At 32.7% G+C, this 16,932-nt stretch overlaps 1 protein-coding gene across 1 annotated transcript; it reads left to right on the top strand.

Moving 5' to 3' along the window:
• Positions 1-571: 571 nt before the first annotated feature.
• LOC142628274 (uncharacterized) lies at positions 572-982 on the top strand. The gene has a single exon (XM_075802358.1). The coding sequence runs from the start codon at positions 572-574 to the stop codon at positions 980-982; it is 411 nt and encodes a 136-aa protein (XP_075658473.1).
• The last annotated feature ends 15,950 nt before the right edge of the window (positions 983-16,932 follow it).

Genomic DNA, 16,932 nt, shown 5'->3' with positions numbered 1-16,932 from the left:
GTTAGGATCAGGCACCCAGCAGTGTCCACATAATAATATTAAACGTTTTGACCTTTGTGCTGCTCTGACTGAAATACATTAAGAGCAACCGTATCCGCTATTTTAAAAGATTTCATTTATTTTATATAATTTTTTTTTATTTTACATTATTTTTTTTACAAAATATTTATATTAGTTCATCTATTATAAATTATCTTTTGTATAAATAATATCTTTATGAGTTGAAAAAAAGAGAAAGTAAGTGAAAGAGACAATATGAGGGAAGAAAAATAATACTAAAAACTGAAAATACATTAAGGTCTGGTAATCAAAATAAAAATGATAGGATATTTGTTGAATATTCAGGCGAATGCTCCCAAAAAGTAAATTACTTGTCAAACCGGCTTTCTTGACCTAATTCAGATCTTTCATATCCTTAAACAGTTGTGGGTTCCTTTTCGTCAAAACAATACGTTAGCACATATGTACATGAATTTGCCACGATATCTATTCTCTATCACATATAAAAGACTTTTCATGCACACAACCTTCGACATATTCAAGTCTCTCTCTCTCTCTCTCTCTCTCAAAAATGGAGTTAATTCCAAAACCAGTTCAAGGTACCTTGAAGAGATACTGGCGAAGACAAAGATACCAACGACTCCATGGTTCCAAACCAGTCCGAAAGAACGTAAAGATTACGAGGTTCGGAGGCAGCCCACGAAGAAGAGTGTGGCGCATCAGAGCTGTTCCAAAGTTGCGGTTAAAGAATTTCGCGCCTTTGAAGCTTTGGACCAAGATAAAGAATGCTTATATGAACATGATGGTTGGCTTGGCTGGCAACGTGGGTAGCTTGAATACCAGCAATGTTTTCGGAGGTAAACGGATCCCAAAGGAACGCCAAGTTTCTCATGTAGTTTATTCGACTGAAGAAGTTGAGAATAGGCTGATTTTAGAGATTTATAGGGCCTTGATAGCTTCTCGTGAATTAAGTACCAAATAGACCAAATATCAGGGCCATGTACGTTACTTTTTCTATTTTTGTTTTGTTTTCTATTCTAAGGAAGCAGCTTTAATTGTATCCCATAGAAAGTACTGGAATATCTTCATTTGTTTTTTTCTTCTTCTAAATATTATTCTATTGTAAGCTTTTTCTTTCTTTTTTAAGTTTTATAAGAAGAAACTTAATGGCCAAGAAGCCTTAATACTATAGCTCACATCACATGTTAATTGGTTTACATATGCCTAAAGAAAAAAAAAAAAAAGTATTTGAAAATCTGGGTCGAATTTGTCTAAATTAAGACTGACAGATAAAATGGTCCTCATTTTAGCACAAAAAGAGAAGTTTGCCTTTCGTTGAGTTGTAATTAAGAACGTGCTTTAATCTCCACCGGGAGGCTGGAGCGTTCGCCTGAGAAAAAAGATTCTATGTATCGATTGCATGCAGCGAGACATTGAATGATTGAACATGTACTGTTGGCATTGAGCAGACACTTATATATGGCATTGGGTTTACGCCCACCCCTCTTATTTATTTCTGCATAAACCCCCTCTCAGTGAAACATTTTCTTGCGCAACCGTTGGGGCTTTGATTGGTGGCTCGCTGGTGAATGGTGGTAATGGTTTTGAGCTTTGGATGATCGATGGTCATGGCAGTAGATCTTGTGGCAAATTTTTTATTTTTTGTTTTCTTATGGTGATTAAGAAATTGAATCACATAAGTGGCGGTATTTCATTAGTTGAGAGAACTATTTCAAGAATCACCTAATGATTTCTCAAGATTTGACTCATGTCCAACTCCGGTGTGTAAATAGCTTATTGAAAAGTCAGGGTATTAAATCACAAAATGACATTTATGCTAAAATAAAATAAAATAAGAGGCAATAAACATTCATTCCTCTCTCACATGAGTTTACCAAACATTTTGAGTTTTATTCTGAGTCAACTTATAAAGTCATATTATGGAAGTCTCAGGCCTGTTGGTAGGCATTCCCATACCATTTCTATATTAAACAGGTAACATGAGAAGCACCACTATGCTATATTTTTTTTGCTATGTGCGCTGTGTATTGGACTTTTTTTTTATATATAATTTTTTTATGGGACTATGTATATTGGACATGAGCCAACTGTTAACTACTAGTATATGACAAGAGTTTAAATTCTTAGTAGTTTGTCAGATTCTATGAAAATATAAGAACTGGTTCATAATTTGATAACTCTGTATTATTATGTATACGCATGTTTCTAACTATGAAGTGAAACACAATTACGATCGAATTCGATAAACTGTATATAAATCAAAACCAAAATCAATTTAACATTGAACAAACTTTTCTTATAGAAATTGTACTCATGCAGTTCTGAGCAGAATCGATCTGTGGCTTACAAATATCTTTAGCAAATAATACACATTTTCTTGCTAGGTTCTCCTCAATTAATTTGTGCATAGAACAAAAAGACCAACTGATACACGAAAACGGAAAAAAGGGATGAAACAAGGTCAAAGGAAATACTCTCTCCGTCTCAATTTGTGTGTCCTCTATTCCATTTTAGGATGTCTCAAAATATTGTCATGTTTCTAAAAATAAAATTCATTAATTTACTAATGTTCCCATTATACCCCTATTTTATTTTCAAAATTATTTTTTGATAAATTTATTTAAGGGTAGTTTTGGAAACTTATACATTTTTATAAGGCAAACAATACAATAAATAATGTTATCTTAAAAAGTTTGACTTTTCCAACAGGACAAATAAAGTGAGACGGAAGTAGTATTAAAAAATAAATTTGGGTTATCGACCTCGGTGATTGGCATGACCTCATATCCAAGGAACACTTTTTTTAATTTATTTTAATAACCCCAATGAACACGTTTAAGATGGTTAGGATCATATTTTTAATGTGATGATATATCTTTTGTTAAAATGCACTTTATTTGTAATTAGGTAGATTTAAGATGCATTTAGAATATCATGAAGTATGTTGAGTAATTAAAACAAGTGATATCAATGAAGACATGAAGATTTAACTAAGAAACAAGGGTGAAAATGGCCAAATACCACCATTTTCAGAATTTGTAGCAATTAAGCACTGTTTCGGAACTAAATGAGAATCTACCACTTTTTATGTACTCAAGCTCACTAAACTCGACTTCTAAACGGTACTCGAGTTAGTAAACTTGAGTTCCTAGTTTTATTCCACCGTGGTGCTGCTGACCTGGAATTTGTGCAATTAAAAAAAATAATGTGGTACTCGAGCTTGGTAAACTCGAGTTCCTTGTAATATAGAACTCGAGTTCCTTATAGCTTTTTTTTTGGCTAATCGACAAATAAACATAAACATAAACATAAGAATAAGTAGTTTTTTTATGTTTTTATTTATTTAAATAGAAGCATTGTAAAATATAGAGATTTTAATTTCAAAATATGAATTTTTAGGCCACTTATACCCCTTGTTCATTCATTTTTAACACACTTATCAATTTCTAACTTTTTGGAAGCGTTATGGTCAAATTTGTTAGAATATTGGGGGTTACAATGAGAAATTAGAACAACATGTAAAAGAAAAATCTCACTCAATTTTTAGCCATGGGCACATCGAAAGAAATTTAAGCTACATCTGGATATGTAAGTTCTTGACTTGCAGTGTTTCTAAGAGGAATGAGAAACATTTTTTTATGTATATCTAAATTTTTGGCTAATGATGTGAAAGTCACTTTGGAAACTTTTTTACTTGACGAGTTGTAGAACCCCATGTTTAGATATTGTTCACTGTTTTCTCATAAAACACTTTCTGAAATTCTGTTCTCTAAATTTAAAAGCCAAATCTATATGCTTTTTCATGTTTAAATTTCACAATAATCTAATGATTTTTTTACATTGATAAAATCTGTTTCTACATTAATAAAATTTGTTCTCTGCACATCATGTTTACTGTATATTCAAATCTGCTTACTGCATTCATAAAATTTGTTTTCTACATTAATTAAAATTATTCATTTTTTTCTCATAAAAATTGTTCACTGTTTTCTGCATAAACTATTTTTAGCATTCTACATAAAATTATTTTCAGTTAAGCATTATTTAAAAAATTGTTCACTCTCTTTTCTGCATAAATTATTCTCTGTTCAGCATAAATTATTCTCTGTTCACTGCATAAATTGTTCACTATTTTCTCATAAAACTCCTAGTGAAATCATGTTTTCTAAATTTAAAAGCCAAATCTGAATGTTTTTTCATGTTTGAATTTCACAATAATCGAATCTATTTTTTTGCATTGATAAAATCTGTTTCTACATTAATAAAATTTGCTCTCTGCACATCATGTTTATTGTATATTCAAATATGCTTACTGCATTCATAAAATCTATTTTCTGCATTAATTAAAATTGTTCATTGTTTTCTCATAAAAATTGTTCACTATTTTTTGCATAAACTATTTCTAGGATTTTGCATAAAATTATTTTCTGTTTAGTATTATTTTAAAAATTGTTCACTCTATTTTCTGCGTAAAATTATTTTGTGTTCACTATTTAAAAAATTGTTCACTGTTTTCTCATAAAACACCTAGTGAAATCGTGTTTTCTAAATTTAAAAGTCAAATTTGAATGCTTTATCATGTTTGAATTTCACAATAATCGAATCTATTTTTCTGCATTAATAAAATATGTTTCTACATTAATAAAATTTGCTCTCTGCGCATCATGTTTACTTTATATTCAAATTTGCTTATTGCACCCATAAAATCTATTTTCTGCATTATTTAAAATTGTTCATTGTTTAATGTTTGAAACTGATGATTATATACATTCAACTTTTGCAAATCTAAAGATTAACTGTTCATTAGTTTTGGCTAAGTTTATATGAAATCACTTGCTCATTTTTTACCTAGCTGTTCTTTGTTGCTACATATGATTTTTGTGCTTTGGTTGGAAAATGTCCTCTACTTTTTAATGTAAAAAATACCTTAGGAAGTGAAATGCCTCCTATTGGATATGTTGATGTTTCCAATATTCTGTTTGTGTAATTTAAAATGTTGCACTCATAACACCTACCACCCAAATTAGATTTATTGTACGTTACTTGTAGCAAAATTTAATAGATTCAATACATATAGACTCACCCAAACCACACAGACCAACCATTCTTTCACAAAGAAACCATATGGCTCCTAAAGCAAGGACTCACCACGTGAATACACAGATATGCAACCCTTTGCAATGCACAATTTTCAAGGATGCAGAGTATCCCTAGAAAGTTTATGCATCAATTTTTGGGGTGAGCTGTGTTTACCATTAACTCCCATAATCAAATGTATATGACCATGATCTTTGATCGAATAGTCGAGTAAATATGTATTCAAAATCTGCAGTGTAACAGTAATTGGCTATGATTATAAGAGATATTTTAGTGTTTCAGGCTGTCGAGCTACTTAATTTGTAAAATTGATGGTTCTGAGAGCAAAGAGATGCTTTTAATGTACATATTTATGAGATGTGATTGTCTGACAGCTCAGTTTCAAGATTCAAGATGGTTTTACCATGTGTTATTACTTCTAACCAGTAGTCATGGATTATGGGAAGTGCCTTTTGACTAGCATCCTCGAAAATGACCAAAGATAATAAACAGCTCGGCACTGTTGAGCCCTGACTAGAAGTACCCATGTGCTATTACTTCTAACCAGTAGTCACAGATTATGGGAAGTGCGTTTTGACTAGCATCCTTGAAAATGACCAAAGATAATAAACAGCTCCACATGTGCTGCTCAACAGCTCGGCGCTGTTGAACCCTGACCAGAAGTACCCATCCACACTCACGTGAATACACAGATATGCAACCCTTTGTAATGCACCATTTTCAAGGATGCAGAGCATCCCTGGAAAGTTTATGCATCAATTTTGGGGGTGAGCTATCCACTATTGCTACACTAATGTTCGCAGTACTGCATGTGCTGCTCAATGATTTGGTACGTTCTTTGATTTTCCATTGAGTTTACACGATTTTGTTAATTCAATGATTTTGAATTTTTCAACAAATTCGGATGATCAATACATTAGTACACATTTTTCCATTTAATTCTCATGATTTTGTACATTTAACGAATTCAAACTTTTCAACAAATGCAGACTTTCTGTACATCTAATTTACACAATTTTATTTTGTACTTTCAAGATTTTATACATTCAACAAATAAATTTTGTTTTTTACAAATTTGAACGATCTGTACATCTAATGTACACAATTTTCTCTTGAATTTTCACGATTTTGTACTTTCAACGAAATCAAATTTCTCAACAAGTCCAGAATATTTGTACATCTAATGTACACAACTTTCCATTGAATTTTCACGATTTTGTATGTTCAACAATTTCAAAATTTTCATCAAATCAGGATAATTAGTACATTAGTACGCAGTTTTAGATTGAATTTTCATGATTTTGTACATTTGATGACTTCAAATTTGGAAACAAATTCGGATGATCTGTACATATAATGTAATTAATTTTCCATTGAGTTTACTCAATTTGCTATGTTCTTCAATTTTCATTGAATTTTCACGATTTTACACACTCAACGAATTCGAATTGTTCAACAAATTCATACTATCTGTACATCTAATGTACACAATTTTTCCTTGAGTTTTCACGGCTTTGTACATTCAACGAACTCAAATTTTTAAACAAATTCATACGATCTGTACATCTAAGGTACATACTTTTCCATTGAATTTTCATTATTTTATACTTTCAACGAATTCAAATTTCTCAACAAGTCTAGATTATCTGTACATCTTATGTACACCTTCACGATTTGGTACGTTCATTGATTTTCCATCGATTTTTCTTGAATTTCTACATTCAACTAATTCGAACTTTTTTTACAAATTTGAAATATTCGAGGCATTTACCACTAGGTGATTTATACGAATCATTCATTTTTCTTTCATGGAGTTTGTCCATTATTCATATGGTTACATATTTAAAAACACACAAAAACCATTTAAGTGCAATAACCGCGCCAATGCTAAAAACATTTTATGTAGAAAACAGTGAACAGTTTTTATGAGAAAACATTGAACAGTTTTAACTAATGCAGAAAACATATTTTATGAATGCAATAAGCAGATTTGAATATATAGTAAACATAATGTGCAGAGAGCAAATTTTATTAATGTAAAAACAGATTTTATCAATGCAGAAAAATAAATTCGATTATTGTGAAATTCAAACATGAAAAAGCATTCAGATTTGGCTTTTAAATTTAGAAAGTATGATTTCACTAGGTGTTTTATGAGAAAACAGTGAACAATTTTTTAAATCGTGAACAGAAAATAATTTATGCAGAAAAGAGAGTGAACAATTTTTTAAATAATGCTGAACAGAACATAATTTTATGCAGAATGCTAGAAATAGTTTATGCAGAAAATAGTGAACAATTTTTATGAGAAAACAATGAACAATTTAAATTAATGTAGAAAAAAAATTTTATGAATGCAATAAGCAGATTTGAATATACTATAAACATGATGTGCAGAGAGCAAATTTTATTAATGTAGAAACAGATTTTATCATTGTTCTAATTTCTCATTGCAACCCCCAATATTTTAACCAATTTGACCATAACGCTTCCGAGAAGTTAGAAATCGATGAGTGTGTTAAAAATGAATGAACAAGGGGTATGAGTGGCCTAAAAATTCATATTTTGAAATTAAATCTCTATATTTTACAATGCTTCTATTTAAATAAATAAAAACATAAACATATTCGAGTCTGGTATGCTTCTATTTAAAACTCTAACTTATTTTTATGTTTATGTTTATTTGTCGATTATCCTAAAAACAAAAAGCTATAAGGAACTCAAGCTTAGCAAACTTGAGTTCCATATTGCAAGGAACTCACCAAGCTTGAGTACCTTAGAAAAACAAATAAACATAAACATATTCGAGTCTGGTATGCTCGAGTATTATGTTGCATGGAACTCGAGTTTACCAAGCTCGAGTACCACATTATTTTTTTAATTGCAAAAATTCCAAATTAGCAGTGCTCGAGTACAGAAAAAGTGGTAGATTCTCATTTAGTTCCGAAACAGTGCTTAATTGCTACAAATTTCTGAAAATGGTGGTATTTGGTCATTTTCACAAAGAAACAAGTAAAGAAAAGCTGAAATAGTGAACCTCGATACTAGTCTCGACATGAAATTTGAGACTAGCATCTATCGAAATTAATTAAAGGACCTCGACACTAGCTCGACACCTCTTGATCTATCAAGTTACGCAAATCCAAAATTCTCAGATCAGAATTTCGGTCCATGATGACTTGAATTACTAGGGTTTCATTTATTAAACTCCTACAGGGTATAAAAGGAGCAAATGGGCTTTTGCCCTTTTTATTTTTTTATTTTTTTATTTATAAAAAATCCAGCATTTTGCCCCCTTTCCTAAACTAGTTAGGGAAATGCCCCTGTTTTGAAACTCGATTTGTAGAAAATCGAGTATAGGGCGATCAAACTTAAAAAAAAAAAAAAAAAACTTGCATGGAACTCGAGTTCATGGAGCTCAAGTTCCATTTAAAACGCTGCCATAGGGTTTTAAAACGCCACTATAGGGCTCCCTGAACGCAGCTATAGGTATGAGTCGATCAACTTAAAAAAACTTGCATGGATAAACTTGAGTTCCATTTAAAACGCAACTATAGGGCTTTAAAATGCCACTATAGGGCTCCCTGAAAGCTATAGGTACGGAGCGATCAAACTTAAAAAAAAAAAAAACTTGCATGGATGAACTTGAGTTCCATTTAAAACGCCACTATAGTGGTGTTTTAAATGGAACTCGAGCTCCAAGAACTCGAGTTCCATGAATTTTTATTTATTTATTAAGTTTGATTGCCCCATACTCGATTTTGAGAAAATTGAGTTTCAAAACAGGGACATTTCCCTAATTAGTTTGGGAAAGGGGGCAAAACGCTGATTTTTTTACACGAAAAGAGCATTTGCCCATTTTGGCTGGGTATAAAACTTTATTTTTGAGTCATCAAAGATAAAGAGACTCATTTAGGGAACTCATATAATTTTGGAGAAGTTACTGCGTTCTTATGTGCCTTAGGGTATTGTATTAAGTGCTTCTAGATCTTCAACGTGCATTGAAGTGAAGAACTTTGTAGTCAACAACAAACATCAGTTGTTGGGAAGTTAGTCACATACTGTGATTTGTGTAAAGGGAAGAAGTCTCTACAAGATCAAGTCAAAAAAGGTTTAGCTGTAGGTTGGTACTTTAAGATAGTCCAGGGTAGTGGTAAGATTTCTTACATCTTTAATCGCTTGATTCTTGATTAGTGATTCTTGGAAGTGGTGACTTGAAAATCACCTAGTAGAGTTTTTGCCTTGTGAGAGGTTTTCCCCATTAGTCAACAAATTACTGTGTCAATTTAACTTCTGCTGCACTTAGTTTATTTGATGATTTGTGTGTGCCTCCACGATTTATATGTAATTTGACCTAATTACTCAACTTGGATAATTAAATTAATTAACCGGTGTTAATTTGTAACCCAACAAAGATGATAATAGAGAGATAAGCGAATGGGATGACGACAATCAAAACAAGATACTAGGGCACGAGCACAGATATCATTAGTATGTAGCCCAAGGCAGTACCATCGGATCCAACGAGTGCCAAAATTTGAGTAGTGCGTGGATTCTGACTTTGAAGCAAAATGCTAGTCATACTACAAAGGTAAGCACAACCAAGTGATCAATTAATACAACAACCAACATCACCTTAGTCGATGAAGATGGGGTTGTTAGGTGGAACCCAACCAAAGTTGCAATTGTTTGGGTAGTGTGATGGAAAAATGCATGTATGCAGCGGAAAATAAACGGATCTACTTCATTCGTAATTGATAACATGCATTATGTAAATTTTAGAATATAGAATCAAGAGAGTGTACCTTGGTGTAGTGAATTTCAAAACCAAAGATCATAAGTTCTTGAGAACACTTTTAATCTTCACTCCAATTCCACTAACGCCCAAGATGTGTGGTCTCTCATCAGTTTTCAAGGGAAAATGAAAGTGTGTCTCACTCTCACATACACACCATTTCACAATGATGTCTCTCTTTTTCACACATTAAAATTTTGTATGTTTCTCTCCTTATAACTGATTATCTAATTGGGCTAGCCTTTTGGGCCTTTCCAATTGGGCTTTAGTATATGGCTTGGAGTGGGACCAAAAGGGACCAATAAGACACTAGCTCCAATGGGCCTTGGGCTTTTCTGTCAACTCTTGACAAGTCCAAAGTTACCATTAACTATATTCAATAGCACTATATAAATATAGTTGCACTCTAGGTCTTATTAATAAATTATATCCTAAGACTTTATTATATATGCAACTCTTTCAGAAAATATTCGTAGTAATACAAAGTCATAAATATAGACTGTCACTTTGTAAATTACTACATCTTATCCATTAAGTACCTGGTTTAATCCTTTAAAGTTATTCATTATATATTTATGAAATCCAATTTCATAAATATATACTTTAGTAACTTCTTACCAAAGTGGTTAGGCCTAACTCTCTGAATAACTGATCCATTAAACTTATCTCAAGAGAATATTTTATATCTCCGTTAAGAGACTATGAATTCCATCTTGAGAATATATGTTCCATCAACACTAAATGTGGCTGTCCATCTCATTCCTGATATATCAAAACAACCTACACTTCATGATCAGGTCCATTATCCTCTCAGGATTAAGAGTTCATGTAAATAGAAGTTGTGAGATTTATTATTCATTTGATAGTCGGTAGGAGAATAATAAATCTCACAGCGGTCCAGTTCAATATGCCTTAACTCTTAAAACATATCAACATATCAATTAGAAGTCTACACTTCCATAATCAAGACAAATCATCTTAGTTGATATGTTATAGTTTTCCCAGATGAAATGCCCAATTTCATCACCGACTACGAACTATAATTCTGAGTTTACAAAGAACTTGTGACTTTTTACATAAATCACATACTATGCATATCATGGACTATATGATAGTGTCCCATATTCATGTTACCATTATTTTAGATAAAAATAAAACAACTTTATCAATCATAATATTAAGTCATACATCATGTCAGACATAATGTCATACATAATATCATACATAACATTATACAATAGGATTTAAGGGTACTAATCCTAACATAGTGACCATAAAGGGTCCGTTTGGTTGGGAGGATGGAAAAGTGAGAGGATTGAAATTAGAGAGATGATGAAAAAGTGGGAGGATAGAAAATATTTTAGTTTCTCTCATTTGTGTTTGGTTGAGAGGGTGAAAAAGTTTGTATAAATTTATCATCATGTCCCTATTAAATAAAACAAAAAGTAACACATTATACTTTAAAAAAATTGTGTATAGATGGACACTTCAGTAAAAAAATAAAAAAAAAAACATAAGAAATTAACCCAAAACTTTTTTCTAAAAAAAAAGAACAAAAACAAAAACTAACCAAAATTAATGAGAAAATAAACATATGAGCACTAAAAAAGAGAAGAAGAAAGCTACATGTCCAGAAAAAAAAAAAAAAAAAAAAGGAAGAAAAGAAGCCAACATGTCCAGACAAAAGCAAACAAAGCAAAAAAAAAAAAAAAAAAAACCCAACACATTAGTACTAGAGAAAGAAAAAATAAAGGAAAAAAGAAAGAAAAAAAGGGGGGGAAAAAAAAAGAGGAAGCCAACACACATTAGTAACAAAAAGAAAAAAAAAAAAATCAAAAGAAGCCAACATGTTGTAGAGTTGGAGGTGAATTCCAAGGGTGTTTTTGGAAGTTTATTTTATGAGCTTTTCTCTTTCAGTTTTCTCTCCATTTTGGAGGGAAGACTTTTTGGTGGGCCTAGAGAGAAAACACTTGGATTCTACCATTTATTTTCTTTCCTCCCCACCCAACCAAACACACTCTAAAAAGTTTTCCTTCCCATTTTCTATCTAAAGTTTTCCATCCACCTTATTTCACTTCCAAATAAATGCACCCTAATAGACATCTTAGATATCTTAGAAATTTTAAAAGTCGGTTCCTTGTCATTTACTCTACCTCCTTCCTCAATGTCACCTCTGCCCCCACCACTCCCCCCGCCTCCGCCTCTGCCTCCACGTTTTGAGGTCTTCGTGATGGTCTTGACTTAGCTAGCAACCATGGGCGTAGCCAGGAATTTTTACAAGGGGGGGCCGATTCAAAGTATTGATATAAAAAACATAAAGCACAAGTCTATTGAATATGAAATTTTAATTTTGATATATTTTAAACATTAATGAACATACAAAAACTGTCTAGTTCACTATAGATATATACAAAAATATCCACACAAAAAAAACATTTCACATCAAAATCATGTCTGACTACGATTTTTCATGGAATAGAATTCATCCATAATCATTTCCATGGTGAAATTCCCAGCAATTTCCTTTTCCTTAAAAAATAAAATTTTAATTAGAAGTTTTTACTTAGTTATATAAATGTTATTCATACTTAAGAAAAAACAAAATTTCCACTATAATTTAAACAGTCAACCCATTTTTAATACAACTTTAATTAATAATAACCCCTAAAAAAAAACAAAAATACAATATAAACCAAACAATTTAACAACACCACAGTATCAATTAAAGAGAAGAAAACTCACCACTAGTTACAGCTACCAATATAAACTGTAAACAGGCTTGCTTTCTTTCAATGAATTCGAAATCGCTGTATCAATCAACTCATGTGCATCTTCCAAATTATTCACCACAGCCTACAACAACAAAATTACGCAAAAAAATCACAACTTTAACCAAATTTTCATATGAAAATCACATTTTTTCCACAGTAAAAACTAAAAAACCCAACTGGGTCTCAATTAATTAATTATTATTATTTTTTTACTTGATAGCAAGTGACAGTCTGAAAACACAAACACCGATGATCGAACTCACCAGGATATATTTTTTTTTCCCGGACTGTGAGGACAGAGCAGAGGAGTAGCCGAGTAGAGGACTGATGCTGAGAGGCTGAGAGCTGAGTTTTGGCTATATCAATCAACTCATGTAGTCATGTGCATATTTCAAATTATTCACCACAGCCTACAACAACAAAATTAAGCAAAAAAAATCACAACTTTAACCAAATTTCTATATGAAAATCACATTTTTTTCACAGTAAAAACTTAAAAACCCAACTGGGTCTGAGGGTCTCAATCATTTTTTTTTTTTTTTTTTTACCTAATAGCAAGTTGTTTGAAAACACAAACATGAAACACCAAACTCACCACCAGGCCAGGCAGAGGCAGTCACCGAACTCACCAGATATTTTTTTTTTCTTTTTTCGGACTGTGAGGACAGAGTCATAGAGGACAAAGGACTGATGCAGTAGGCAGAGAGCTGAGTTTTGGGGCTGGTAGGCAGTGGAGTCAGGAGTGGAAGTGTGGGACTAAAAAGTGGAAGTGTGTCAAAGAAGACCCAAAAAAGAAAAAAAAAGAATATATGCGAAGAGATTAAGGGGTTCCGTGGATCAAGTGGGCCATATTTAGTGGGCCAAATTTTTTCTAGGCTTGGGAGAACAGGCTAGGGGGCCGAATGTGCAAAATTGGGGGGGCCCAATTATTTTTTATATATAGTCTAATGGATTTTTTTTTTTTTTGCAAGGGCCAGGGCCTGGGCCCCCCAAGCCACTACGTGACTCCGCCTCTGCTAGCAACGTTAGCATTAGAAAACTCTACATTGAGATTGATGTATTTGGTTACAATACTCACATCCCATGATTCTCTGTCTGATTCATCTCACTTGTGTGTGCCTTGATCTCTAACTGTAAGTTCCTCCTCTAGCTTTTTGAGGAAGCCCACATCCACCATGTACATTTTCAGCAAGGCAATCAATGCGTGGACCTTTTAGCAAAGGAGAATTTTCTTCTAGTGATAGTTTTTATTTTCTTTTTTATTCCCATCCTCATTCTATTATTTTGTACCAGTTATTAGCCAATGCTTGGAGTGTTTCTGGCCTTAGACTTTGTAATCTTTATTATTTTTTTTTAATTTTTGATCTCTTTTACAAAAAAATGGAGAAAAGGAAAAAAGAAGAAAGAAAAAAGATACACATTATAATAACAACATTGTGATTTTTGGCCTAAATGCAATAACGCTGACCAAACAGATAAATAACTCTTGTAGGACTGAAGTTCAACCCTTTTAAGAAAAATAAAAAACTATATATATATAAGGTACTCAAATGGTTTTTTTAAAAGGGGAGATAATTATGGGAGTGAACAAATAAAAAGTGGAAATGAGATCGAACGATAGTAGACCAAAATCAATTTTAAGATGTAACTTTTCTTTTTTGAACACGTTCTGTGGCTTACAAAATACAAACACCTTTCGCAGCAACATTTTTTTTTTTCTCTTTCCTCGGTTACTCCTCAGTAATTTCAGCACACAACTAAAAGCCCAATGGATACAATTAACTAGCACAACTAAAAGCCCAATGCTCAAATGGCAAGGAGATGACAGTGAGATACGAGTTTGTAACCCTTATTTAGTGTGTATGACAAAAATTAAAAAATCAGCTTATTTTACTATTTAACTTTTGTTACTATTTATGAGTCATACTGCACTTTTTGGCACTATTCATAGGTCCCACCGTATTATTTCATCTAACTTTTATTTTTATCTACAGTATTTTCAGTAAAAAGTTTTCAGTTTCAGCAAAATAAACGGATTTCAAACAGACCTTTAGTAGGGTTTTGTTAACAAGTGTCAATGTGCATTAGTTTTTTTTTTTATTTTTTTTTAAGAATACTAAGTATTTTAACACAAACACACACGTACGAGAAGACGAGAGGTCTTAAAGAAACGACAGTGGTGTATATCCAAAAAGGCCTCAATGTGCATTAGTTAAGTGAGTTTTATTTAGCTTAATTGGTAAAAATTTTTGTTGTCGAATAAGAGATTTAAGGTTTTGCCTCTATTTTATTTTATTTTTGTTGTTGAAATTGCTATAGAAAAAAGCTATGTGTGTCATCTATGTTTTAATGCTTGGATATCCAAATTGACTTCTAAATGCGAAAATCAAATATAGAATAATTACTTTTTTTGCTGGAAGTATTATAGAAAAAATTTATGTGTGTCAACTATGTTTTAATGCTTGGATATCCAAAATGACTCCCAAATGCGAAAATCAAATATTCAACATCAACGAAGAAAATTTTGTGTTTACTGAAATTTACCATCAATGTTATTATGTCATATTAACATAAATATTTCACCAAAGTCATCAACTAGATTTACTATTAAAAAATAAATCCATGATAGTGATGCTAATTACGAAAATAGTAACAATCCAAGTCTTATAATGTGAAATTATCCCACATATTGATTATTTGTGTCACGTTATCTTAATATCCTCCTTCATTACTCTCACATGCACATATCATTTATGTTATATTTAGAAAATCCATTTCTCATATCATGGCTGTTATGCATTATAACAAAATTAAGAGGAATCATTGTCGCAAGGATAGTGAATTTTTTATTCTTGTGTGCATAGTTCATAACTTGGGGTCCACAAACGATGAGCCGTATATAAGGGTATAAGCTTGCTCAGTTGATTAGTGAGTTAAATCCTCAAGTCCTAAACAATGACATTTTTTTACAATAAGTAAAAATGTAAATTAAAAAAGCTTTTGTTTTTGTGAGCCCCACATGGTTTCGCAAATAGTACCATAATTTCCTGAAGAACCTGCTTATAAGTTATAAGTTGGTTCCAAACACACATGTACTTAAAGAGGACGTGTTTATTAGTATCATTGCCTCACTGCATCAAGCCATCAACTACATGTTGCAATGAGTCAAGGCCGAAATAGATAAACAAGAAGAAAACACCGAAAAGGAGTACAACAATCAAAACAATGGACCATTGCAAGAACATGGCTACCATTAGTATGTAGCCCAAGAGGCAGTACAAACAAATCCAATGTGTGCAAAAATATGAGCAACGTCTGAATTATGATGTTCAAGCAACATGCTAGTCAAGCCACCAACTGATTAACCCAAGCAACGAGGAGCAGACCTCAGGCGAGTGAGATGGGGTGCTTAGGTGGAAGCTAACAAGAGTACCAGGGGTTTGTGCAGTGACCATATAATCGACATATCTCTGATATTTTAGAAATTTTGGAACTTTGCCTAAGCTAGGGTTTGGTAGTTTTTTTTTTTTTTTGAGAATAAAAACTGAGAATTTTATTAGAAATAGGATCAGCCAGCATCGGCTAATAGTACAGTATAAAGATATAGAGGAACATCCTTCATTAACACCAAATAACCACTAATATGTAGCATATTTAGATAGATTATGAGCAACAAAATTTTCAAGCCTACGTACATGGGAAAACGAAATCCTTCTGGAATCTGTCAATGCTTTGGCTGAGGCAAGGATATGACCAAAAGGGGTGAAAGAATCCTCATTGCAGCTAAGAGACTTGATCACACGGTCTGAATCACCTTCAAGGATAAAGGACGAGCAGCCAGTTTCTAGTGCAAAGGAAATAGCCTGCGCCACTGCCAATGCTTCAACCAAATCTGAAGAGAAGGGAAGAGGAATCTGCTCTGATAGTGATGCTACTGCCTGACCTTGACTGTCACGTATCACGACTCCCAGACCAGCTCTGCCTACATCCTGAAACGTCGCTCCATCGAAGTTAACTTTCAGGCAGCTTGAAGGAGGCAGTGACCATCTGACCTGAGAGGTTGAATGGGCTTGTAGCTGTGAGGAATCCGTGGGAGTTGCTCTTCTGAAATCCTGAAGTGTTTGTTGAGCTGTCGAGGCAATTTGTGAGATCGGGCAGTCAGCGTTTTTCACTCTGATTTGGTTCCTGCGGTACCAGATTGTCCATAACAGGATTGCAAGCTCTTCCACATTCTTTCCTTCTCGCTGT

This window comes from Castanea sativa, chromosome 1 (genome assembly GCF_040712315.1).
Source record: "Castanea sativa cultivar Marrone di Chiusa Pesio chromosome 1, ASM4071231v1".
NCBI classification, from domain to species: domain Eukaryota; kingdom Viridiplantae; phylum Streptophyta; class Magnoliopsida; order Fagales; family Fagaceae; genus Castanea; species Castanea sativa.
Note: the sequence above shows the minus strand (reverse complement) of the source record. Positions and strands in the feature narration are given on the sequence as shown.

Bases quoted from the DNA above. Each gene is read 5' to 3' on its own strand.
- LOC142628274 (XM_075802358.1), top strand. From the start codon at position 572: ATGGAGTTAATTCCAAAACCAGTTCAAGGTACCTTGAAGAGATACTGG.